Raw genomic sequence first — 16,652 nt, forward strand, 5'->3', positions numbered from 1 at the left:
AGGGACAAGAGCACCAGCTTCCCTGGAGAAGAGGGGCAAATCGCACCATGATGAGGAGTATACATCAGCTCTCATTAACTTTTTTCTCAGCAATAAGGTTTTAAAGAAGACCAACAAAGGAAGAAGAAGGTATTTTGCAAGACAATGTTATTATGAACAGACAGCAAAACAATCTCTATTCTACAGAGTGTAATAATATTAACATGCATTAGTACAGGATTAATATTATGTTTTTTTCTTAAGGAAAGAAGTGGTATACATTCAAAGATTAGTGAGAATAGAGCAAAAAGAAATGTGTTAAATGAAGAGGAATTCCATCATGACACTAAAAGGGGGCAGGAGATAACATCTGGGAACGTCTGGAACGATTAAATGTTACGTGTGGGAAGAGAAAGGGTGAACCCCTCATGTTACTTCTGCTCACTCATCCCATACGTGATAGGGGCACCCAAGCTTTTCCAACCTCTGGCTGTATTATAGGAGGAAGCAGAATGTCTAATGCACCTAACTCTCTGCAAAACTAGGGGTTTATTTCAAGGAACAAGTGTTTCTGTCCAATGGGTGGATGAAGGGGCAGAGGTTTACACAGATAATTATGTGCAACTTGACAGGATGGCTGAAAAAAAGAGACCAAAAAGATGATAGTAGAATACTTAACAGAAGGCTCTAAAAGGGGGGGAGTACATGATTAGTAAACATAAACAACTGCAGTGTGTAGATAGAGGGACTTAGTATCTCCTGGTGTCACACAAGACCATTAATGAGAATAAGAGGGGAGGTGTGGTATTGTGGCCAAATCGAGGGGGGAATAATGCAATGTTGTACTGAAGGTTTGTTGGGATTTTGACAAAATGTGGTGTCCAAAGTAAACAATAGCTGCAAGGCAGTTTGGGGGAAGTATGTACATGCATTGACGTGGATAGGTGGAACTTACCAACCAGTTTACATAAAAAGATTACAAAATTCCCTCTGTGTTTCAGGTCCAGTGGGTCAATTCATTTGTGAACTAACACTGGATGTGCTAAGGTGATGAGGAGTGTGGCGCTGACGCAGGGGACAGCTGTCATAATCGACCTGTGGTGGGCATGTGTATTGAAGGCCTAAGCCCAGCTTCCTCCTGATTGGAGTGGGGGTTGCGCAATTGTTACACTGCACAGCCATGCCCTGGTGGTGCCCCGAAGCAACAACATGGGCTTTTTGTTAAAGGAGTAGTCATTCGCGCTAAAGGAAAAAGTGGTGCAGCATGACGAGGAGCAAACAATGCAAGGAGTGCTAAACAGGAAAAGGAGAGCAAGTAACTATTGGTCCGTGAAGAGTGCAGAAGTTCTGGTAGCAATTACTGCTGAATTTTGACTGTTTTCCAAGGCAACACTTTTTTCATGTCTCTACTGCTTCCACGTGTGCCAACTGCAGCTAATGCCAAGTGGCTTCAACTCACACCAGGTATAAGTTACTGCGACAGGCCAATTCAACAGCAAATGGCCTAAACGCCGTAAAGGAAGAGCTGAGGGAACTACGTTTATTGGCACTCCATAATAGGCACGTGTTGGACCTTCTCACTGCCGTAGAGGGAGGAGTTTGTGCCAAGACAGGGAGCAGCTGTTGTACCAAAGTAACCGATGGAGAAGCATCAAATGGAACATTGAGTGCAGCTATCAATGAAATACAGACACTCCATGAGAATATGACAAACAAAGCTAATGGAGTGCAATCAAAGAATTGGTTGAGCACCCTTATTACATGGGTGCCTGCTGGGCTCTCACAGGTTTTTCAATTGACTGTCCCATGCTGGTCCTCATGCTCATCAGCTTCTGCATTGGCAAAACTATTTTGAGATACGATACTAACAAAAAGAGAGGGAAATGTATGCTGCCACTGCATGTTGTTGGGGTAAATGATCAAAACAAGCCCATTAACAAACTAACCAAGGGTGAAAAAGTTGATGATGAAGTTGACTGAGTTACAATACCACCAGGAGATATAGAGAACTATGATGCCTATTGGATTTCATGCTATAAGGATGGACATGGGTGAGTGCTGAATAGAGGGGTCATTGGAAGACTGGGGAGAAGATGGAGATGACATGAGTAGATTAAAAAGACTATGGGCCTCATTATGAACGAGGAGGTAGCCGTGCTGGTAAATACCAGCACGGCTGCAGCCAGAGTCATGAAATTACCAGCACCCGGCAATGGACAATTACAGGGTTATTCCGGCCCCACTAGAGACTCGGTAATTGCCCATTGCCGGGTGCCGTTGGTACCGTGCAGGTCTGCTCGCGGGTGCCGTTCCACCCGGCAGGTGGGCTGACGGGGACCCACGAGCAGACCTCGTAGTTTGCCGGTCTGGTAACAACGGTACCGGCAAGCTTACTGGCAACCTTGTAATGAGGCCCAATGGATCCCTAAAATGCAGGCAGCAGAGTGGGGACTGGGAGAAGGAAAAGAGTTGGTTATTGATGGATCAATAAAAGTGGGGAATAATGTAGTAAAAATGCAATTTCAGTGCAGTAGAAAGGCGCAAACTTACCAGCTGTGGGAGTAGCCTGCAGATATGGGAGGAGGCTTCATTGATAGCCACTCGATTATCTATCTATGCACAAGGCAGGAGAATGCCCTAAATAATTGTGTTTCAAGGTAAGTAACAGATATGATATGATAGTTTATTTATATAGCGCCTATACACAATGTGTTTCAAAGGCAGATAGGCAATACAAATAGGCTGCAGGTAATTATATGTGGGTTAACATAAGACCGAGGCACTGTAATCAGGCCTCAGAGCATGCTTTTCACTGGAAACAAATTAACATTTTACTAACGTACTTAGTAGCCGCAGAAGCGGACAGAACATTGCAAATTATACATTCCCAGGATAATATGGTGAGAAATGAACAACTCTTGATACATTTGAGGTCACGGAGCTATGCTCATGGATGCTAAAGAAAGGCAGTGGGCACACAATCATTTTATAATTCGGCAAATTAATTTATGAAACTGGTCTACTGGCTGTTTTGAAGTGTCCCCTAGCGGTTTCAAATTGCCCCTTGGCACATGTGAGCCTGAGAAAAGATTTGAAGAGTTCTTAAGATGCAACACTGAAATGGTAGGCTGTCAGTGGTTCAAGGCTCCTCCAGTGTCATGGTCGACTATATTCTCATGAGAAACGGATGGAGATGACCGGCGGCAGATGAATAAAGATCTGTTGGTCACCTCAAATGTCTCAATGTTTTGGCACTATTAATGTGGGAATTGCTGGTTGGACTATGATGTCACAGAGGTGGTTGAGGATGGTGTGGCAAAGTTTGCAGGACTCAATCATTTCAGGATAATGTATGTCCCACAATAGGTGAATGAAGTAGCTGTACCAATTAACCTCACATGGAGGACTACCCTTATGTTGCAATGTGGTTTGATGCTAATTAGTTTGTATGATTAGAAAAGCTCTTGTCTTAGCGGCGTATCTTTGACAGCATCTTTCATGCAGCACTGTTCCGCTGTCTGTGGGAATTTTCCTTTCCCAGCTTCACTTGGGCCCAGAACAAAATGCGTTATTTCTTGCCTGGTGTACACTCCTTTTATGGATTACTTTTATTGCCGAGTTCTGAGGCAACCCGCAGTACACAGAATAAATACCCTTGTTTACCTCTGATGGTGGAACAGGTACTATGACTCCCTTTGGTAGCACTATTTGAATCTCGTCTTGTAGAATCTGTAGATGTTCTACCAGTATCCTCGTCCCTGGAGGATAGCTCAGTGGCAGCGTGCGCGTCTTGGAAGCAAGACGGCACGAAGCAACAACAGGTTTGATCCCCGGGTCCGCGCTTAAAACCTCTGGGTGTTTAAGCGCGTTATAAATACGCAACTAAGACAAAAAAAAACACAATTACGCAACTAAGAAAAAACAACAAACAATTCCTGTAACAGCGCCTCGATGCCTGCGGGCTGTGTGAGTGCTTCATAAATGTTAAATAAATAAATAAATAAAAATATATTTCTGGGTCTCAGCGGGCGATTGTGCAGTTGTTTTTGAAACTCTGTGCAATACCTGTTTTGTACTGTTGACAGCACCCACTTGCCTCAGGTGTTCCCCTCCCATATGTGGCGGATGATGTTATGTGACCCGCTTACTGGGGTGATATGGGAGGGGATCGGGAACAGAGAGTTATTGTTTTACGTAAGTAGGCAAACTTCTTGAGGTTTGGCCTCTCCCTCTGTCTCTTCTGAATTGTCTTGGAAATGAGAACTGAGAGGAAGACAACAGGCCCTGGTTTCCATACTACAAGGAGGAACCTGCACCCCAAGAGTAAGTAGTCTGGGCTGCAGACCTTAAGTAGCTTTGGTCACAAAAACCCTGCCGTCTTGACTGTATTTCCTTCTGCTGAAAAGGACGGTGTGAAATCTGGTCTAATGTTTTCAGTGTATCATGGTCCTTTTTCGCAGTTTCTAGGGCCTGATCGACTGGTTTGCTAAATAGTGCCACAATTTCTATATATTTATTAGAGTAGCTTGAGTTTCTGCTCTGAAGCCTGAGTTTCTGAGCCAAGCATGTCTCTTTAATAAGGTTCCCTCAGCAATGATTCATCAAGCAGTAACTGCTGCATCTAGGATGTTTTGTTAGCACTGCATTAGCAGATTCTTTCCCTTCTGATAAGGTTTGCAGTATTTCTGTTTTTAGGGGCTCATGGACAATGTTAGTAAATTCTTCTACATGGTCCATTGTGCTCTATTGAAACTAGACATTAAGGCAATGCACATTTGGTATGCTGCAGAGGTTGCCGCCTTTTTAACTAGGGCAAAAAGCTTTTGGCTTTCCTTGTCAGGAGGGGCATCTGATGTAGCCAATGGGGTTCCTGTCCGTTTTAATGTTGTAGTTATGACTAAGGAATCTGGTTTCAAGTGTCCCTTGATAAAAAGTGAGTTGGTTGGGGCTGGTTTGAACCTTTTCTTAACTGGTGCATTATGCAGTTTTGTCAACACTGGAGTGTTTAGGGAGGGGTCTAGTCATCTCTTCACAGATCTAGGTAAAGGAATGCACTGGCTAACCATCTTTTTATTGAGGAAGTCGTCTACAAAATCTGTGTCTTTCTCAGATTTGTTAGTTTCAATTTGAAGTCATGGGTTGCTTTCCTAAGCGGATCATTATTGTAGCATACTGTCATCAATAGGCAATGAGGAAATGGAGTCATCAATGTCTAGTGAGGGCACAGGAAAGTCTTCCATGCCTGTGCCTGAGTTGTCTTCCTCAAAGTCTTCTTCCCCGTCTGTATATATTTCTATCTCCACTGGCTCTTCAAAGGACTCTGGGTTCAGTTCTTAATTTTTTGGACGGTACCTCTTCTTCTAGGACCTTTTGGGTTTGGGTTTAAAATGGCGTTTCTCTAAAAACTCCATAAACTAGGTCTTTTTGTTCATAGTGACATCAAATCCTTTTTTGTCCATTTCTGTGATGAACCTAGGGACTCATGTAGTGGAAAAGCAATGTTTTCTGTTTTAACCTGTTTCTTCGATTTAAGAATGTCAGATGAAGAACTAGCTAAAACACGTGTAGTTTTCTTTTTATCAACATGCGTCGAAAAGGTAGTCGCCAGCCTATGTGGTTTTGGTTTATTTATTTATTTTGTTATTGTTCTTTTACAATTTGTAGTATCCTTCAATGCAGAGGCTGTCTGCGTGGACGTAGGCTTTTGGCTATGTGTCGAGTGAGAAGCACAAGGAGCTGATGCCTTTTGCTTGACCGACCTGCAGGGCACTGAGGTTGAAAGCTCCACCAAGGATTTTGAATCTTTTGACGAAAGTGTTGAAAATGTTAGAGAGGGTGAAATGAGTTTTGCACTTGCAATGTGTTTGGATTTGCTTGCCGTTCCTGCGAAGTGTGATGAAAAGTTGATGTGTACCGATTTAGCGTGTTTAGCATTGTCACCAAGCCTAGTAAAGGTATATGATATGATATGATATGGCATTTTTTAACGCGCCTATAAACAAGTGTTTCAGGAGTGTGACACTTGACGTTCGGAGCTGGGGACTGGCCCACGGGAATCTTCAGTTTCCCAATCGGAAATCTCTCTGGCTTCCGATTCGAAACTGGGGCTGTCCTGTTCTGGCGGGTTATTCCATAGATGCTTCAGCTTCCGTCGCAAAAGCTGCTTAGCATTTCGACCGGCGATCTTTCAGTGTTTTTGGCTTAAAAAGCTTACACAACTGGCATTTGTCTTCTTGGTGGTCCCTTGGAGGACAATAATTACAGACCCTATGTGTGTCTTTCCACTGAAACTTTTTGTTGCACGTGGGGAAGAATTTAAAGAGGGAAATTCCATGTCGAAACATGGAGGATAGAGGATAAATAATTTTAATGGGGTAATGGAAGGAGACATTTTCCTTGACTCCAACGCGTTTTATCCCACTCTACCTACTGTGAAAGCCGAAGACTGTAGCCGTCGAATGCCGATCTCCATAGCCGTATGATGGTTGTTCTTGCCGTTTCGTGATCCGTCAAGAGATATCGGCAAGTAGGTTAGAATAAAATATCTTGAAATGTATCTGAAATGTATGCTTCATCACGAGCCATGGCATCACTGTGAGAAACTCTGCAGAGTGCGACCAACCCGGTGGCGGAGGAAAAAAACAATCTGAGGACCTCGACACGTGAGAGATCATGGGTACAGTACAAATCACAGCAGGGATAGTGCTACAAGAACGCTCAGTCGATGTCCCTTTTAGAAATCGAAAACAAAACATGTAATACTCTGCACCAATCACTAGATGCCAATCTATGCAAAGCATATCATTCTAAGCAAATCCACAAGCCTCAGAAATATATACATATTTGGAGCATTTTTGGTTAGTAAAAGCTGCTTCTTTAAATATCTTCTTTGTTCCAGAGCCAATATATCATATGATGGATTACCCCATAGTTCAGCCCCAAACAAGGTTGCTTATCTAGCCTGGACCTTACACGCTGACATTGTCGCCTTTCCTCTGTATTTATTGGAGAATATGCAAATGTCACCAGTTTTATGTACCATAATGTGTTGCCTGCATACTACGTTTTGCTGCCATTTTCCATTTGCAGTTAACCTAATCCCAAGGTAGTCAGAACAATCCACATGTCTCGCAATATATCCATTAAATTTTAAAATAACATTTGATACTTTATATCAACGGCAGACCACAGACAAGTTACCAGTCATATATTGGCCATCACAAAATTGGCGTAACATTTCTAATAGCTTATTAATGCCCATTGAAGATTTGGAGATCAAGACTATGCCATAAACTTACAATAAAATGCCTATGTTTCTATCTTCAACAGATGGGGGCTCATAGTCCAAACTTTGAATGTTTACAGCCAACTGGTTAATGTACAATACAAATAGGAAGGGGGCGAGAACACACCCTGTCTGACACCCCCATCTCAACATTGAAAAGGGTTGTGCACTGCCATCTTTGCCGATATCGGACACTTGACGTGTTATCTTTGGATAGTGTTTTTATTGCTTCTAAAAGGGTGCCATAGAAAATATCATGTGAATGTCATGAGAATAACACATTTAGAATAAAGTTTTAAAAGATTTACATACCAAACTTTGCCTCAGGAGAATTCAGGAGCTGCTCCAAAGGTGGGAGGTATGTGCTGGCAGAAGACACTGAGTCTGTGTCAATTGTTTCCATACCTTCCCCCTCCTCCCTTGTGGAAATGTACATGTCAATGAGAGGCATGTCTGCAGCTCTTCTCTCCCTCAGGGTTTTCAATGGTGGTTGGGAAGAACCTAAAACAGGAGTAGTTCATTTTAAAATCATGCATGAAAAGCCTATGAAATAGTTCCGCAATTTATGTGTGCAATCATGAAATCGGTCTGCAAGTTGCAGGTTTTGGAGTGAAATATGAGCGATGCTGATTAATCCTTCTATACTTCCAGCTCAATAAAATAAATAGCATTGAGTTGGGTAGTAGTGAAAAGTATTTACATTTCTCAAAAAACAATGGCAGCAAATGTGATGTAAAAAAATGTAAATAAAACATTTATTATCTAGCAAAACAATGGCTGCTACTATGACGCACACAGAACTGACAAGCATAGATATAGTCAACTGTTGGAAAATATTTGTGATCTATGAATAATATACGTTTTTTTAAATAAAGTTTGTAAATAAGTAAATGCTTCATGAAATCATGTTTCTGGTTGAAAATACTTCTCAGTCAAACATAAAATTATCACTGAAAAATAAGAAAAAAGATAAACACCAAAGTTGTATTCTACGGTTGGAGGAATTTGTAACCATCATACTATATAATAAAAGTCCAAATGTATGTTTGTCCAAAGCCATCTTGCCTGCTTCGCCTGTTATCACCGCTAGAGGGAGCTGTTGCTTTACATATACAACAATAATACTCCAAGTTCATCTTCTAGGCAAACAAAATGTGTATTTCAACAATAACAACATAGAATTGGCTGCAGAAAAGGCCCAAGACAGGGATGCCACTTTAACAGTATACTTCAGGTTGCATACACTATGAAAATATATACATTTTTGTAAAAAACATAATCAGAAATTATTTCATTAAGCACTGTTTCCACAACAAAAGAAATTACTTTTTTAATGTACTTATGTATTATGTAATTATTCATTGTAATATATTTTGGTAAATATTATATCAATAATATTCTTCACGCACGTTTTAAACTTTATTTTTACTTATTTTATGATCTCATGTCTACTTTGAATCATGCTGCACGTGAATTGTATTACTCTGACATCCCTCAACATTACATATTTCAATCCAAAAATCGTAAGTGGAATCCATGACAATGAGGAGCAGATACGATTGGCCGCATATATTATGTTGAACTTTCAACAGATTCTGTGAGACTTTGTTTGACGTTACTACTCCTCCACGCAAGAGGAGCAGAATCCTTTACAAACATTTATTTCTTCTATAAACATAAATTATGGTAAAATACACCACATAATATATTTAGACTCTGAAAATATCTTCCTTTACGTACATTAGCACATGTACAGGGGCTTTTCCACTAGTTCTTGAATATTTGCATTCATGTTACCACTCAAACCTTGTTTTTGTTTCACTAAGCTGAAGTATGGCTCTAATGGATTTGTGCTAGTGCAGGCAATAGCTGAATTAGTAATACTGACCCTCTTGTTCTACAAACTTTGATGCAGTGACCACTTCATTCAATAGTTCACTCAAGAGATCTTCTATAGCCCAATAATACATTGAAAAAAATCAACTTCATGGTGTCTCCTGTAGCCTACATTCTCAGGCTGTCTGATACAACCCATTACAGTATTAAGAAATACCACCATTTTGCGAATGAGCAAGAAATGGTCTCATGTGCACATTACTTAAATGGTGCCCAGGAGATATAACGGATGCAATTGATTCACACATGTACCCTGCACCCGCACTCTCAGTTTCCAGAAGTTATCTTTAAGTGATACAATACTCTTAGCTGGAAGTGAGAAGACGACAGAAGGTGGGCGGCGAAAGGAGTGGAGAGCCCAAATATATTAGTCAGAATAAGGATGTTGTTAGAACACTGGACATAGTCTTGCTGACAAAGCCAAGAAATAAGGTTAGAAGCCACAAGAAGATGGAAAACGTGGCCAGGACAGGAGTATCTTGCACAGAAGAACATCATCCTGCCACTGCACTAACTCACAAATTAGGTTTGGGGAAATAATTGCATATATGCTAGCACATATACTAGCGATCAACCAACTTGGACACACTAACCAAGAAAAGGTAATTTGTCCTTACTCTTAAATCGGCCTTGAGTCTGTGCGGTCTACTCCACAACTTTCTTTCTGCCTTCTTACCTTTATGTTCCCAGATGTGATGAGACATCTCATCACATCTGGGAACATAAAGGTAAGAAGGCAGAATGAAAGTTGTGGAGTAGACCACACAGACTCAAGGCCAGTTTCAAGCGAATATGTTGTAAGGACTTCTTAGCTTAAATGGAATAAGCACTGGACAAAAAACACACAAGGAGTAAGGCTATCCAAAGGTAAATGAAACCTGTTAGGGCAGATTTCTCATTTTTGCTCCTTTAGACTCCCTTTGTGAGCCCCCTAGTATTTCCCATGATTTCCCCAATGCCCTAAACGTATTCTTGCTTAAGCAAGGCTTTTTCTAAAGCCCCAAATAGAACTTTGTTAATTTGTAACCTCTTTATGTCCATGGGTGATTTTTCCTCAAGCAGACAGTGTGTATAGTGAAGCTTGATGGCAGCAGTTGTGTATTTATACTTGGTTGCACACATGTGTGCCCAAATATACAGCAAGGGAGTTCTTGGTTTCCTTTTTAGGGTTAAAATGGCAGCACAGTATTTTTAAGCTCTGCATTCTGAACCACTGGCATTGTAACTTTTCCCCAGCGGGGAATGACCATATTTAGTCATTCCCCTTTGCAGGATCTGTACACAAAGGAAACTTGGATTCATGAAATCCAGTTTGTGGTGGATAACAGTCTGCCAATTTAATGTGAGAGCAATAGAGTAGGTGGAGGTTGGCTGGTCATCCCCTTTTGAACATTGTAAGGTGGAAAAGGCTAGTCTTACCCTAACACAACAGATGCATGAGCACCATTCGTACTTATGACTTTTCAAATCTGGAGTAGACATTTGAACATCAAAGCGTATGACAGACTTGTATTTAATCACCTGACAGATGTCCCGGGAGGCTAGCTCAGCGGCAACGTGCTCGCCTTGGAAACAAGAGGACACGAAGCAAAACAGGTTTGATCCCCGGGTCCGTGCTTAGAAACCTCTGGGTATAAGCGCGTTATAAATACGCAACCAAGAGACATAATCCTGTAACAGCGCCTCAATGCCCCAGACTATGTGAGCGCTAAAAAATGCAAATAAATAAATAAATAAATAAGATGTGCCCCGGTCACACTCCACAGTGAAGACTGTGGTAGCAGCTTCACTGCTTGTGGAATGAGCAGTCACATTGCCCAAATACGGTTGTCCTGAACTGTCAATAGGTGATATAAGCCAACATCAGATTAGCCAATCCTTAGTCGCTGGCCCACAATTGATCAGAAACCCTGAAATCCCTGGTTCTATCAAAAGTTCTGCTATAGGAAAAGCCTCTACATTCAGTTCATTGGGGGAAAAGGCATTTTTGAGGTGATGTCCCCATCAGTTACATCCATGCAGTATCCAAATCTGCCCATCCTGCCTGCTTCTATTGGCCCACTGAATTTTTAGTTGCCATAAGGGGACGTGTGAGCTACAAATTAGCCTTCTCATTCAGAGTAAAATCAATAAATATTGAACTGAAATATCAGTTTTAGGAATCATTTTGTACACTAACATGTAATATTTGTTAAAACTACATATTCAAATTTGGGTGAATATTCTGAATCCAGGGAGAGCTTTTATGTTCGCTGCTACTTCATGCAAGATGGTGTTATACAATATGCATTTCTGCAGAATCATATGCATCATCATCGGCATATGATTCTGCTTTTTCTGCTGAAATCAGATCTATATTAGGTTTTATGGTGTTACCAATGAATCCGAAATTAAAAATGAAAATGTATTTCCAATGGCCGCTTTGAACGTATTTATTGAACGGGGATTGTACTATATATCCAGCGAATTGCATTTTCTGTTTTAATCATCTGCTATTGCCTTTGTCATTTATCTTATGAAAATCTCAACTTTGTGATATATTCTTTATGACTAACGCCTAATGGAACAGATTTAAATTCATCGTGAAAACTGTGGCTCTCCATGGTTAAAGTTTAAGGAGCATAAGCTTCTTTTAAGTTGCACTCAATAGTTGACAGGGCACCCATAAACCTACTGCCAGGGTGGTCTCACAGATTAGTTAAAACAAACAGTACCATATTCTAGCCTGGGTCTCCAAGATAATGCTTGCATTTAATGTTATTTCTGAGGTTTAAAAAGAGGCCCTTTGTCTCAAGTACACACAACTGTTCTGCTTACATTGTTCTATTGAACTAAAAGGTATATTAAAAGGGAATGGATATTCCGGATTTACAAAAGAACCTAATTAAATGGTTGTTTCTGCATGACATGTAGGTTTTGTCCCATATTACAGAATAATGTGCAATTTACACTTTTTAAAGCTAGCAATAGTAATCTTACAATATCTGGGTCTCTCAGCAGATACTATTTTTGCTTGGTGATTTATAATGAAGATTTGTAAATACGTTTTTATGGCCATTTTCTTTAGTATTACATACTTATGTCAACATTCAAGTTACATCTTTCTTTCATTAAAGCCTATAGACACATCATGTTTTTCTCAGACTGTTGAATTTTGATTTTGCTTAATGACTCTGAGACTATCCATTTGTGGAATATGTGTATACACAGCCTCAACATAGAAGGTCACTAACAAATCATCAGTGCTGATTATACCGTATGGGTCTCTGATATATGACCTCATTTTTGTGACACATGGTTTCAAGAAGAAGTCAACATATATCGACAAAGGTTACAAAATGGATCCTATTGCTGAGACTATTGGTCTCGCAGGGAGCTTATTCACATCCTTGTGGACATTTGGTAGTTTTTAAATGCGGTTGATTTTGGGTGGGATCGACTTAACAAAAGTTAGTCTTCCAAATGAATCCATCCTTCCGCAAAGGCCCACTCTGTTAAATTATTTCTCTCTCCCATTAGTCTCTTGATGGGATTCTCATTTAGTTTCTCATAATGGGATGTGCTGTTTAAAAGATGGAGAGCTTCTCCCTCGTAATCTCCTTTATTAAGTATTAGCATCCGACAATGGGGTTGCGGCGGCCTCCCAGCCAATCAGGATGCTCTGAACAGGGTCTTTACTTCATGGCAAAGCATCACTAAAAGCCTCCTTGGAAGCAGGAGGCCACCATCTTCCCAACCAGGATTCAGTTAAGTGCGTCCGCGCTCTCCTCCTTCCATCCAATCCCAATTTCCACATTCTCCTCCTTTCCCCCACGCCTGCCCCACTTACCCTGCGCTCCTTTGTCCCTTGCTGGCACCACATCTCTGTCATGGCAATCGCCACCATGAAAAAGGAGCGTGTAGTCCCCTTCTCCCTAATCCATGGCAGCCATATTTGTGTGTAGTTTTTATTTTTAAATTGAGAAAAGCCATTTCTCAACTTAAAAAACACAACTATTAGCATCCCAGTAAACATGCCGGGATGCTAGTAGCAATAAACCCCTCCAGATGCAGGGCTTGACCGGGGCAGGTAATGCCCAGACTAACAAAGCCCTTGCAAACTGACCCGATCATTACCTGGCCCGGTAAAGCCCGGGCCCGTTGTTGGTTTATTACTTAAATACAATGCCCCCTCCCTTATAAAATGGTTTAAACACTAGATCTTCTCTAGACTGCAGGGACTTTGAAGCCACTCTCTCGCCAGTTAAGTTATCTCTCATATGATTGTAGGTCTTGGACAACTCATTCATACATTTCTTTTTAGTCTCAAAAGTGATAATCTCAGGGTTTGTAAATGCAAAAGGGGGGTTGGAAAGTATATGGTTATATCAATCCTGTCGTACTTGACTCCTTGTTGTATGTAGAGACCTGAGGAAGTGTTTTAATCTGATTGTTCGAAAGAGTCATCTAGGTTTCTGGTTCAAACAGATCAGCTTTTGTCCCCTCCCATGTGATCCTCCCTCACATCACCATCCCCAGAGTCAGGTAGAGGCTGCTGTCCCCTGGCCACATGGGAGAGGGTCACCGCCGGGGAATGAGTATTGACTCCACTGGAAGCCAGCGGGAAATAAGGACGTGTGTGTTTGTGCCTGCTGGGGGTGCCGAGCGCCATGTGTCCATGAACTGCTCCTGTAGTACTGGAGCCCAGCCCCCTCCTGAATGCCTTAATCTGCTGGAATAACCAGCAAGGGCAAAGCCTGTGGGGGATGAGGCCAGGCGTGCCACCTGAAGATTTATTTGGCCTCCCGGCCATGGAGCAATGCTGTTTGGTGACTCCTGGAGACTCCAGAGTGGGTCTGAAAGCCTGAAGACCCACATAAGTACGGAGGATTTACAAAGGCAAAGAAAACAGCAAACGGTACGTGGCAGATCAGGTGAGCCAGGTGGGAGGGAAGAGGGCATGGCTGCCAACAAAGACTAAGAGTGACTGCAGAGGGATTCGGTCAAAATGACCGAATCCAAATGACCTACACCACCAAAAGTTCTAAAATCGATACTACTAAATGTCCTACTGAATAAATGTTCGTAGGACATTTTGTAATATCTATTTGGTGGTGTAGGTCATTTGGGGAAAAAAAAAGAGGGACGGCCCCCCAACACCCCACTCACTATACAGAATAGTGAGCGGAGATTGTGGGGGACAGCCCTGCAGCTGACCTGATCAAAAAAAAAGAAAAAAGAAAAGGAACCTGCGCCGCCAGTTCCCGAACACGAAAGTGAAAGGGAACCAGCGTTGCAGGGTACAGCACGTTGCAATAAAAGATAAGTAGGAGGGTGGCAGTGTGAGTGGATGTGTGGGCAGGGGTTTACGTTTCGATAGATTTGGGTTGTTTTACCGTGGATGGAAATGTACAAACAATTTTGTGTAAAGTACATTTCTCATGCTGTCATTTCTGTCGCGGACATTTCATTTGCGGTAAAACAACCCCAAATCTTGCAGAGCTAAATTATTTTGGGGTTAGCAGAGCCCAAGAAGCACAAGAGGAGTTGGGGTGGTATAGTGGGCGCTAAGCATCCAGACATTTATCAAGTCCAAAAAGGGGAAAAAAAACACTCTGCTAATCTGCTAAATAGCACTGCTAACTCACGGTCAGTCCATCGACCATGAAACCCCCGCTACCCATGACACGCCAGCCACACTTAAGCCTGGGCCAGCACTTAAACCTCAGTGGAAAATCTTGCCTATGAAAAGGAACATTCTAACAGCAGACTCATTGTCCTCAGCAAGCGCCACAGAGGTTAGACCAGCGAATTCTGCAAGGCTGCTGGGGGAAGCCCATTCTCTCATCAGTGAGATCCACAAGTTTCTGGGATCATTTGGTGCCCCAGTCAGTCTGGACACCTTGAAAAATGATACACACAACATTGTGGCCCCCACCAATAGTGAAATAGTCACAAGTCTGTATGAATGTCTGAGCTCTGTGCTGCCTGCAATTACTGTTGGAGCTCATCCGAGTAGGCTCGCTGGGGGAGTTACTGGCCATGTCTACAACCATGTCTGTGATATTGGGACCCCAATCCCGATTGCACCCTGTTGGCCACTATGATGAAGAACACAGCTTCCGATGATTTACTTTCTAATTACTGCTAGCCGGCCCCCACTGAAAATGTCGCACCAATGGGGTGCGGGGGGGGGGACTTTAATGCAACACAAGATGGCCACAACTGATGACCCCATACGGCCCTCAATTAAGGCTATTTCTTGCCCACATGGGCCACACACAGGGTCGCCGCAGGGTGCAGCAAACCCCCAGACTGAAAACAGGGGAAATATGGCAGAGTGTGGGCGGGACAGATCAAAAAGGGAGTCCAGTAACATTATGCCGGCCAGTGCAACACCGTGTCTACTATTACCTTGCAAGCAAGGTGTAAAGCCCAACGAGGAGGGGCCTGTGAGCAATGAGGGCCATAGTAGCACTGTGTTGGCTGAAGTGTTGATACTAAATAACCTAGTCTTATCCCTGTTTAAAGCTATTGGAAAGGGAGTGATCAAAGAGGGGATATATTGCACAACTAAGAGGGAGGTAAATTGGACTCAGACAAACTGGTGGAAGTTGAATTGTTATTATCCAAATCCGCCCTGCTATTAACAACTTTAATGCCACCCATGAGGGGATGGGACATGGCCAAGAATCTCCAACAAGAATTAACTCTACAATTGCTTCAGTGGGCAACGGGACCTAGTCTAAAATTGTTTCAAACGGATGTGCCCCCAATTGGAGTAACCAATCCTCCCTACCCCCCGCCCCTGCCTACTGCATTGAAGAAGGGCAGAGCAACATGGGTGAATACAATAATTGACAAGTCAACAAGAAGGCTGGGTCATGTCTCTCATGCCCCCATAGCCTAAACCAACAGGCCAATTGCCTCCCGGGCTGGAGGGTCAATGTATTTGGATAGGATCCCCAAGTTGGCTCCTAGTTACCATGAACCCAGAGATGCCTTTTTGAATAAAAGTATCCATTGAATGCGGACAGTGAGGGGGTGTCAGTTTGTGACACGGGAACCAATCACAAGCTGTGCCAGAATTAGCCAACAGGGGGGAAATGCCATTGATTGTATTAGAATTGATCTTATGGACTCTGGCATGGCTGAGCGCATACTGAGTTCCAATATGAGATGTTACCCCTTGTTAAGCAGCACAATACAGCTCAGTGCCATCCCCCTGGAATACATGCTACAGCAGCCCGTGCTCTCGGCAGAAAATACTATTCCTTTGCGGAACAGGCTCGTAGGTGTTTTCCTCAACCCTAGACCTCCTTTGGCAGATGATGTATTAATACCATCATGACTCCTCCCGGTCCTTGCTGATGATGCCCACCATTAACTTCACCACCCTTATGATATTACTGGGATCCTGTGACATTGTGCCCAGTTTAACGTAACCTACCACTGAAATGAAAACATTTTGTTAAATTTAATTGAGATGTATTGCATTCGTTCTGCTATACTT

The 16,652-nt window shown here is 42.4% G+C and overlaps 1 protein-coding gene across 2 annotated transcripts in view; it reads right to left on the reverse strand.

The window, feature by feature from the left end:
- Positions 1-16,652, reverse strand: part of GCC2 (GRIP and coiled-coil domain containing 2) — a 1,745,187-nt gene that overhangs the window by 286,045 nt on the left and 1,442,490 nt on the right. For both annotated transcript variants that reach the window (XM_069636885.1, XM_069636884.1), the window contains one exon: positions 7,577-7,765. In XM_069636885.1, coding sequence (XP_069492986.1) covers positions 7,577-7,765 — 189 coding nt within the window. The remainder of the gene's footprint in view (positions 1-7,576; positions 7,766-16,652) is intronic.

This window comes from Ambystoma mexicanum, chromosome 7p (assembly GCF_040938575.1).
Source record: "Ambystoma mexicanum isolate Mex_15411 chromosome 7p, UKY_AmexF1_1, whole genome shotgun sequence".
NCBI classification, from domain to species: domain Eukaryota; kingdom Metazoa; phylum Chordata; class Amphibia; order Caudata; family Ambystomatidae; genus Ambystoma; species Ambystoma mexicanum.